General features: G+C 33.9%; 1 protein-coding gene across 4 annotated transcripts in view; it reads right to left on the reverse strand.

The window, feature by feature from the left end:
* LOC107047846 (probable phospholipid-transporting ATPase IF) overlaps positions 1-9,203 on the reverse strand; it is a 59,188-nt gene extending 49,985 nt beyond the window's left edge. The window contains exons 1-2 of one of the 4 annotated variants that reach the window (XM_015270704.1): positions 5,964-6,073; positions 3,626-3,737 (exon numbers count right to left, since the gene is read on the reverse strand). In XM_015270704.1, the coding sequence (XP_015126190.1) occupies positions 3,626-3,685 (60 nt within the window). In that variant the 5' untranslated portion in view covers positions 3,686-3,737; positions 5,964-6,073. Of the gene's footprint in view, positions 1-205; positions 244-3,625; positions 3,750-5,963; positions 6,074-9,161 lie in introns of those variants that run through there. The other 3 variants (XM_015270705.1, XM_015270707.1, XM_015270706.1) reach the window with 3 other exon arrangements.
* Positions 9,204-11,478: the final 2,275 nt, after the last annotated feature.

The following is an 11,478-nucleotide window of genomic DNA, read 5'->3' on the forward strand; positions in this document are numbered from 1 at the left end:
GTTCTCATTTTTTCCTCGAGTTCAAATGAGAAAAAAATTCTTGGATACAATTTCACTTTCTGATTACCTAGCTTTACACTAATTTTTGCTGTGATTTTTTTCTTCTTCAAAATACGTAAACTTCACTACATCTCGTACATTTTAAAATAAATTTTGAGAACAGATCCCGAGTGAAAATTCCATGTCTTGTTGCACCATACTTTACCATCTTCATTCAATGACCCTCCAATTACTTCAATAATTAGGTGATAATGAGTCCAAAATCATTGTTACGACATCCCATGGCCCAATCAAGCTTCGACGAGTTCGAAACTGGCACGACATTCCGTCCAATGTACCCCGATAAAACGACGAGCCCGGAGAAAGTAAAAAAAGTGCTGATTTGCAGCGGAAAAGTCTATTATGATCTAGTAGCCGCGAGGATCGAGCAGAAACTGGAGGATCAGATTGCAATAATCAGGATTGAGCAGATCTGTCCTTTCCCGTATGATTTAGTCGCCAAGGAGGTTTCAAGGTTCCCCAATGCCAAGGTGAGACGATCCAGTGAATGGATAGAATTGTTCTCTATCTCTATGATGACAGAATCGAGTATTTAACATACCAATGAGATATCACGTCACTGTTCCCTAGCAGATAATATCGATGAACAAGTAATTGTTCCAGTCGCTGTTAAATGAACGTTTCAAGATTATTCAATACTCTTTGCGCAGGAGTTTTTTACAATCAAAGCGAAAAATTCCAATTCTAGTTTCCTGTATACGTTATAACGAGAATCTATTAATGAGGAATTACGCAATTTCATCGTTTCGTAGACAATTCCAAACATTTCAAATCACTTTGAAAGACATTCAATAGCGTTGGTTACTTTGAAATTCATCATCGTGAATTGCAATTCGTTGTTTTATAGCTTTCCTATCATCAAATTTTTTGATTGAAGACTCAATAAAAGTTTTACGAGAAAGCCCTCTCATCAAAGTTCAATTTATAATAATATTTGTTTGCTGAGAAAATTTTGCGCCTTTTAGATCGAAGAAAATATTTATTCAAACATCTAGCAATCATTTCCTCAGTCGCGCCCGAAAGAAAGTCCTGCATCGAGTCAAAGAATCGGCTTGAATCGAGTCTGGGAATCGACTTTTCTTACACTGCGCGAAAAATATAATTCTTCTGACTATATTCCATCACCATCGAATTGTAGTCAAAAAGTCCTCAATAATTTTGCATGGGTTACGGTAACTATGGTCGGAGAAGTAATTACTACAATGGAATGTAGTCATTGCAACTATTTTACACTGAGAAAAAAATTTATTTGTGAAATAAATTTTCTTAGCACAAGTAAATATTTAACTGTCCCATACAAAACCTCCATTTGATTACTTGTGTCAAGAAAATTTTCTCTGTTTTTCTTGGGAGAAGTAAATTTTTCTCTCAGTGTATAGTTCTCCTCACGATAGATTTGTCGTGGTTACTTTTGAACTTTGGTTAGTTCAACTGCATTTTGTTTGCAAAAATTACGCTTGTGAAGTTACTATAATGTTATGTGCCGCATACAAAAAAAAATCGTATCCTTCACCAAAATGCCTCAACTATTTTCTTATTGTCAATCGAACTTCAAATCTTTCTCTCAGTGTATACTGCGAGCGGCGGCGGGAATCAAGTCTGACTCGGAGAGGTCCAATCGATAGAATTCGATTGGATTCAAATCGAAGAATTGATCTGATTCAGATCCCGTTTAATGCGATTCAATTCGACTCTTCGAGTTTCATTCAAATAGACTCTTCGACTTGATTTCGACCTATACTATATGCACTACAAGAGCAATTTCCTACTTGTTTGTAGATACCGCATTAGCGAAGTGGTAAAACGGTACAAGTCAATTTTGACTATTGACCAGTTTTTAATGAATATCTCGGAATCTAAGGGAGATAGCAAAATTTTTGTTATAACCTTTTTTGAGAGCTACAATAAATGTAATTACGAAATGTCGCTATCTCCTTTAGATTCGGAGATATTCTTCAAACACTCAACTGAGAGATAAGTCGACTTAAACCGTTTTACCACATCGCTACTGAATTATACCAGCTTAAATTTAAAAATGGTTCTGCATCTATATTGAGTTCGTATAACGTAATGAACCTCAAATGACATGTTCATTGATTATGCAAGTGTCAGAAGCAAGAAATGTCAGAAAATTTGCAATGAAAATGCCTCTTAGTGATTTCTCCTCAAATAATTCATAAATTCATACAATTGAATATTTCAACAGATATCAACAATCAACGCGTGTTTTACAACTCCAATAGAAGATGATGGCATTGCATTCTCTTCGATTCTAACGTGAACAAAAAAACATTTCATCGTTTTCTTTACAATCAATTTTCAGTCCATAATCATGAATTGCATCAATTTAAAATTTCCCCATTAAGGCCCGGGTGTACTATCTTTCGAACGTTATCTCGATGGTTTTTTTTCATCTTTCGTCATCTGAAATTGTTAATTAAGTCCTGCATCATGCAGAAGTTTTGAAAAATTATGAATGAATAATCAAAAAAAAGTAGAAAAAATTCTTACTTTTTTCAAAGAGCATTCTTAATTTATATTCTGAATAAGTTGAATAACAAGAAATTGAGAAATGTACCTGATTTACGGTGACAAATGACGGCTTGTCACCCAATATCATGCAGGGGGAAGACTGATTTCGTAAATTTTTTCCCGCACTACACAGAGACATTTATTACGAAAAAGACTCTTTGAAAAAAGTTGTAATATTTTGGAGAATTTTTTAATCACACTTTTATCACACAAAAATGGCAGATGACTGCATACCACTGTTTTGAAAATTGAGATACCTAGCTGTCACTTCCTATGAGGAGTTAGTGTTTTGTTATTCACCATGGAAAATGACAGCTAATAGATAATTCGCCACAGCGAATCAGATATTTGTAATTTCCATTTTTTTCAACTCATTCTGAATCTCAATTAAAAACGCTCTTTGAAAAAGTTGAGAAGTTTTTCTATTTTTTTTTATCATTCTATCATATTTTTTGGGAATTTCTACCTGATGCCACTCAATTGACAATTTTGTATTACGAAAGATAAAAAAATCTAGATAACATTCGAAAGGTAGTACAACCGGGCCTTAAAACAGTTTTTCAACAGATAATAAAATTGCCATGATTTCAACTTACCTATTATGTAATTTCATGACATCTACGGTGACGAAGTGAATAATAAAAATCCTTATAAATAATAGGTTTTACTAGACGGAAATGACAGTTTGATAAGAACTAAGCGACTCAGCATCGATTTTTTATTGATTTTTCGCAGATAATGTGGCTTCAGGAAGAGCACAAAAACCAAGGTGCCTACCACTATGTTCGCGATCGTCTCGCAACGGCCTTGAATGTCCCCTTGGAGCAAATAAGCTACGGTGGTAGACCCCCCTCAGCTGCTCCAGCAACAGGAAGCAAGATTATTTTTAAAGAGGAGTTCAACAACATGTTGAACGCCGCGATGAGCATTCTCTGATGAAATCATCAGGAAAAACCCACAGAGAATAGTCCCAGTTGATATAAAGAAATTTATAAAAAACGCTCGCAAATTTATCACCGCGGGTTTGACTCACCACGAGGCACAGGTATCTTCTGTGTTTGTTGAACCAACTGAGGGACGTGTCTTTCTGCATTAAACTCCCCTTACCACCCCAGATAGTCACTCAATCACATTAAGGAAGTTCACTGTACGATATTCTACATTAAATTCAATTATAAATAGAACATGACAAGTAGACTAATCTCTTTCCGGTAATTGTGAACTTATCGTGAGAATGAGTGATTTCGGGCCGAAATGTCGGAAGAGTTTTTTTTATCGGACATTTCCAAAACTTTGTTGAACTCAGTTCAACTTATTCATTTCCTTCTAACGTGAAGCAACACGTGTGAAAAAAATAATAGATCAACCTAGCGAATTCGCTAGACAATTCTGTTGGAATTATATTGAACTTTCTATTAGTTTTTGGCCGATTCTATTGAAATGTTCAATAGAAAATATTCTATAGAAAAAGTCAATAGAATTTGATGTTTTATACAACTGATTCTATTGAGATATTTTCTGTAGAATTTCCTCGGTTCAAATTTTCCGAGTTTTTTTAGTTTGATTTTCTTGATGGAAAGAAAAGAAAAATAGAATTAAAAGAGAAAAAACTTGGAAAATTTGAGCTAGAAAATTTTTCCTATCGTAAAAAGGAGAAAAGAAGTTGATCTCGAAACCGAAGCGCCAGTATACCTGAGGAAATGAGAAGGCACGTGCATAGCACGCGCCGATCTTGTATAGAAAATATAATCTCAATAGAATAAGAGCAGATCCACGCCAAATCAGCAGGACAAAAAAATCGACGCTGGGGATTTTCGTCTCAATTTTTTTCTGAAAAAATGGCGATCAGACAAAAATTTTGAAAATAAATTTTTTCAAAAATAGTAATAATTGGAAGAGTTTTGATTTTTGGAAAATTGCTAGTTTTTGTCAAGAATTTTTTTTTTTTCAAATTGACCCCAATATTTCTGCCGGCTTTCAAGCTATCAAATTGTTCTTTGGGGCACTCAAAGAACATGAAAAACCCTTCAGAATAAGACTTCATAGATAGCATTATCTTCAGTTTAACGGGGTTTATACCCGAATGCGCTTTTTTTTAATCGTTAATTACTCAAAAAGCTAATTTTTTTAATCTGAAAATTTCACCAAAAATTGTCAATAAAATGTCAAGAATTATGGCACCAATAAGAGTTTGTCTTTCGTCGCAGTTCGGGGGTTACTAATTGTTTCATTGAGACAAGTATTGAAGTATTTATTCATACAATTATCGCCCAAATAAGTGAATATTTTATTGAATATTAACAAATGGTGGATGTTAAATTGATTATATCTTCTATTATTCATGTTCAGTATGATATTTTGACTGAAAAATTATTATTTCTCCAATTACACAATGGAAATACATTTTCCGAAGAGCTTTCATTTCTTAGTAATCGAGAATTCAATTGAATTGACTCATTTTCAATTATTCAATTGAATACTCACTCATTTGGGGGAAAATTGCATAAATAATCGCAATTTCATGCAATCTTCTTCAATACTTGAAGATGATCATTGGGCGATCATTTTCAATACTTGTCCCACTGAAAAAAATAATAACCGCCGAACTACGGCAAAAAACAAACTTATTGGCGCCAAAACTCCTTTCATTTTATTGACAATTTTTGCTGACAATTATAGATTTTTAAAAAATTAGCTTTTTTAGTAATTAACGATTGAAAAAAAAATTTTTCTCGTATAAACCCCGTTAAACTGACGATAATGCATTATATGACGTCTCATTTTGAAGGGTTTCCCATGTTCTTTGAGTGTGCCAAATGGTGATTTAAGAGCTTTAATCCCTGCAGAAATATTGTCGCCAATTTGGAAAAGAAAAGTTTTTTTCCGCAAAAACTAACCATTTTCAAAAATTACAACTCCCTCAATTGTCAATATTTTGCCATTTTTCTTTTTTCAATCTGTTTGTCTAATCCCCATCTTTTCATTTAAAAAATTAGAAAAAAAATACCAGCATCAACTTTTTTGGCCTGCTCCTTGGACGGGGATTACACCTCCCCCACGCCAAAAACCACATTTTCTTATTCCTTCCATCCCAAAAATTCGTCAATAGAAATGCAATAAAATAGTAATAGTAGTTCTAAATCATTAAACAACGCGTGTCACTTCCAATACTTTAAACCCCCACTGGATACTTGATACTGAACACTTTGTTAATGATGGAATCACCTCCATGACTTCAAGAGAAAATGGCATTTTTTTATTTCAAATTTTTCAATCTCACCAAAACTCTCCTCACATATTTCTCTATAATCACTCGTTCTCGAGATAAATTCATAACTAACACCAATTTTCAAATCAGACTTATGGTTTACCACTTTCAGTGTCAAAATTAGTCGTAAGGTTTGTTTTTTTAATTTAGTAATTTTCCCGGGGCTTGGATGTCGGCTGGAAACGTACCATCAGCTTTGAAGCAATGAATACTACTGAGAGAATCAACGGAGCGTTAATGATTGTCGCAACACCAACGCACAACATTAACACGCGTATGACTGCATCCTAATGAGTTATTCGCGCTTGGAAAATACGAAGCATTTATTACCTCGTGAGATACAATAACCATGTACTCTTTATTTATTGTCCCTGAAGCAGTATTTTTCAAATATGCAATGTGGTTTCGAATAATACGTAATAGACAAAGAAAGTCCAGTGGAATATGTTAATAATCGTTGAATGATTTTCATTAGATTCAAGGATTTGTTTAATCGATTAGAAGATAGAATTTATCTTTTATAAATCTATTTTTCATTATTGGAGTCACTCTCGACGAATACCTTTTGACTATTTTATCAATTTTTCGCTTCATGAATGATTAATTCTGAAAGTAATTGTTGCTTCTAAATGGAAGTGTAACAATTGGTATATTATATAGATTCCCTTAAATGCCTTGGAGTTATGCTTCAGTTTAACACTAGAAAATATTCAGTAAAAATTACGGAACTCACAGAAAATTTAAGTGACGGTATCGTAATTTTTCACAGGAGAGTCAGATAAAAATTACGGAACGCTTTTAATTCCGGAATTACGGAAAAGATACGTAATTTTTATTGAATATTTCTCTCCGTGAAGACTCTTGAGAACGAGAAATGCATCTATGCTAAGATAGGAGTAAATTAACTAGGAAAACTGCAATACGAATCGGTATTTTTTATAAAATTTTATACTATTGATCGAGTCGTTGAGTAATAGCGCTTTTTTCAGACTTTTTCCTTCATGTGTTCTAAGAACAGGTGATTTGTCGATATGGATTTTACTCCGAAATCATTGAGATAAAATTCGACTGGGTTGTAGGTCGCTCGCTCCCATCGCCGGTGAATTGGAGTGGGTGTGACTCATTACGGGTTGAACCAATAACTTCCCGACCAATTGTCTTTCCTTCATTCATTAGAATTCGATTTTTCTATACAATGCAATTATTCAATAACAATACAATAATCATTAAACAAATTTAATTGAATTAGGGTGAACCAACCAGTCTTCGAACCAGACCAGTAATCGAACTAATTCGTACTTTTTCTATAAAATAAATTAGTAGAAGGTAGAGATGCCTCGCATTATACATGAAAAATAAAATTATGACATTTCCAAATGATATTGTGATGATTGAAAATGTCTAAGTTACCTTATTACCAGCGGAAAAACCAGTTTTCGATGACACGCCGCCAATAGCATATTCCCATTACAGAATACGCATTTCGATTACTGGTTTTCACACATTTTCAGGTTTTTGTATTCATATCATTAATTGTATCGTCAATTAATATCCATAATATTTTTTTCTATTATCTATGGAGATGTACAGGGGAGTTATAATTATTTTTAAATCAATTTTCGACTTGGTTATATTTTTAAATCCACGTCAAAAATAACTGTGACCTTATTCGTTCGAACACTGGACGATTCACCCTATTATTATACAATAATAATTTTTATTGAATTGCATAATTATGCAATTTATTCTATTAAGATATTTTCCAGTGAACTTACTCGGCTCAAATTTTCCAAGTTTGTTTGTTTGATTTTCTTAATAAAAAGAGAAAAATAGAATGAAAAAAAATAAAGAAAAAAATTGTCCTATATTGAAAAATCTTTGAAAAGTTTCAAATTTAAAAAATTCATATTCGAATTACTCCGAAACCGCTGAGGCGATTTTGCTGGACTTTCACTCCACTCTTAATCATACAAAGTTGCATCACTTGTGCCAAGAAATCAATCTCATCGTTTCTCTGAGAGGAATCATCAAATTTATGAAAAAATGTCATTTTTCGACAGTTTTTCACAAATTTGATTGCAAAATCTAAAGAACTGCCTAGGCGATGTTGTTCAGAATCTAATCAGTACTGAGTTACATGAAAATACATCGATCGGTTGTGGCGAGAAATCGTTGCACAAAATTTTGGTCACATACACACATCCACACATACAGACCGATCTCTAAAAAGTGTTGGGAGTGTTTCTAGGGGTCTTGAAACGTACAGAAATCATGAAATTTTCACAATCGATTTTTGGGGTCATTACAATAACTTCCTCCCTTCACACGGAGAGAAATTTCTTGGTATTTCTGGAAAAATTTCGGGGATTTCTATGAAATTTTCACAGAAATACGGGGAAAAATTCACATTTTCCCCGATTAAATTTCTAGTGTCGGCACTGGAATTTTTTCCTGGCCGTCACTTTGCGCCTCTTTTCCCGTGCTAGCGCTAGAATTTTTCGAAAAAATTTCTCTCCGTGTACGACAAAATCATATTTGAGGAGTCAAGAATATTTTAAAGCATGACAGCTTTCTCGGACCACGTGAGGTGAGATGCCTCGGAGATTTAAGCGATTGAAGAAAAATTACTTGTCTCAAGTAAATATGTTTCAGATATTACAATTTTATGCTCAGTTTATGCAGAGCAAAGAATATTAGAAAAGCACGAAATTGCATCAACAGATTACACGGACGAAAAAATTTAATAGAAAAACCTATCGAATTCGTTAGAAAATTTTATTGAATTTCTATTGAACTGTTTTATGAGTTTTTGGCCGATTCTATTGAAATGTTCAATAGAAAATATCCACTAGAAAAAGTCAATAGAATTCAATTTTTCTACATAACTTATTCTATTGACATATTTTCTATAGAATTTCCTCGGCTTGAATTTTCTATTTTTTCGTTTGATTTTCTTGATGAGAAGAAACGAAAAATAGAATGAAAAAAACTTAGAAAATTTGAGTCGAGCAATTTCTATAGAAAATATATGAAAAGAATAAGTTACATAAAAAAATTGAATTCTGTTGACTGTTTCTATTGAATATTTTCTATTGAATATGTCAATAGAAAAAGTCAAAAACTAATAGAAAGTTTAATAGAAATTCAATAGAATTTTCCAACGAATTCGATAGGTTTTTCTATTAAATTTTTTCGTGCGTGTAGTTACCGTTTGAGTTGAAAAATGTACAACGCACTCTTATAGTGTCAAACGGTGGCAGTTTCCATAAAAAGTATGAAACAATTTTTGACAATGACTTACCATTTTTGAGCAGCCAAACTAGATTTCTTTTTCAATTTGTTTTGTAATGAAGACGAGTAATCCCAAAAACTTTGGAATTGTCGAATGATGGAATTATTTGGTACGTGCGAAAGCGAAGAGCGCGACAGACTGACTCAAGTGTCCGCTAGAATCCATTTCTTTATCTCGTGGATTGTTAAGGCCATTTTTCAACATGCTGTTTGACAGAATTATCTATAATCAAAGCCGAGCGATAAGACTATTACTAGGAAATAAATTCTGGGTTTATCCAAACATTTTGAAACATTGGGTTGTCAACTATTTGCGCATGGCTCAATTAGGGAGTATTACAAGACAGGAAAATCTCGAAATTTCAATCATAACTGACATTTTTTCTTTTCATTTTGAAATTTGGAATTCAGTCATTTTCCCGATTGATCCTATCAGCGTTCGTTTATGAAGGGGACGATCATGAGTCACGTTTAGCACGATTGCAACTCGGCAACCCGAACTGACACTCCAACCTGGTCTCAACATTTAGTGCTCATCAACTGGCGGAAAATTGAAAAAAAAAATCATGAATTTTCATTAGGATGTTGTAAACATTAAAATAAACTTAATGATTCAGGTAATTCACCACTTTTCGATTTTCGTAGATTTTCTACCTATTTCAAGTAGTGTGACTCCGTTTATCCGGATGTCGGACATGCTGTGAGTAGAAAAGTGGATTATTTAAGGATGTATTACACCCTTTCCGCCAAAATTCACGTTTTTTGCTATTTTCTGGCAAATTGTTGATCGGATTGACGTGAAAAAATATACCGTTTTTGCGTTTTACCATTATTTAATGACTCACGAAATTTCATGATCGTGCAATCATTTTCCTGTTTTTTCTAAAACTTTTCGGAAATTCACGCAACTTTAGAAAAAATGCAGGAAAATGATTGCACTACCATGAAACTTCGTGAGTCAGTCAATAATAATAAAACGCAAAAACGGTAATTATTTCGCGTCAATCCGATCAATAATTTGCCAGAAAAATGAAAAAAGCGTGAATTTCGGCCGAAAGGGTGTTGTAGTACACCCTTAAACCCTGGTAAAACAGTCCGATTATTTCCGACTGGATGATAAAAAATGAATCGGCGTTAATGAAGTTTCTGTCTTTGCCCGTTAAATTCCGATTGGCTGGAAGGTAGAGTTTGGAGTTTGAGAAAATTATGGGAATTAATGGGAACAAGGGTATGTGGCCGTTATCGTCCGATTACTTTAAAAAAGGTGGTTGATAGATCGCATATTACGCATATAAATATTTAAATGAACAATATGGGATCTATCAACCACTTTTTTGGAGAGTAATCGGACGATAACGGCCACATACCCTTAATCCTATTAATTCCCATAATTTTCTCAAACTCCAAACTCTATCTCCCAGCCAATCGGAATTTAAGAGGCAAAGACAGAAACATCATTCACGCCGATTCATTTTTTATCACCCAGTCGGAAATAATCGGACTGTTTTACCAGGGAACAAGAAACGTTCCAAGTCATTACCTACTTGTAAGCAATTCCTATATCGAATTTCCAAGGCCATTAAAATAACTTAACGAGTGGTGCGAGCTGACGGGGTTCACATACCATCATAGCTTTTCAACTGACCTTTGCTAAATTGCTAGCAAAAATAATGTTCCTCTAACATTTCACATAAAGTTTTCATTGAATTACCTGAGAAATCACTGAGTCATTTTGGTTTACGCTCTAAGATACTAAATATATCATGAAGACGTTAGAACTGCGTCATCAACAAACTGAATGACGTTATTAGTTTCTGAGAAATAGTCGAGGAAAAATTTTGGTTTTGTCATTCACTCCCTAAAGCCGTTATGATAAAATAATGTAGGGTGACCAGACCAATTGCTGAACGGTTAAAGGAAATTCGAGTTTCGTGGTAGGCTCTAAAATAAAAGAATCACCTAAATGGGGATATGATGGCTTCCATACCTTCAAGAATCTTTTAATTAGCAGAAAAAAATAGTTGAAAGTGAAAATAACAAAACAAAGAATAATTAAATTGAGAAATAGTTGAATGTTGCCGAAACCCCCAATTTTTGGACGACTGGGTCCCTTAGTGCCTACTCAAATTACCATTATGATCTTTTTATTCGAAATTTTTAAATGCAATCTAACTATAACTTAAATGTACTCTGTAACCCTCTTGTATCAAAGCGTAAAGCAATAAGGTACAGTAGAGGCTTCGTATAAGATACCTCGCGCTCCGAGCGCTCAAGGTCTACCCCCACTCGCGGCACTTTTATCGCCCCCCCCAATGTTTATGTTCCGT

The sequence above is a fragment of the Diachasma alloeum genome, unplaced genomic scaffold (assembly GCF_001412515.2).
Source record: "Diachasma alloeum isolate Michigan unplaced genomic scaffold, Dall2.0 Dall_scaffold_78908, whole genome shotgun sequence".
Lineage (NCBI taxonomy): Eukaryota > Metazoa > Arthropoda > Insecta > Hymenoptera > Braconidae > Diachasma > Diachasma alloeum.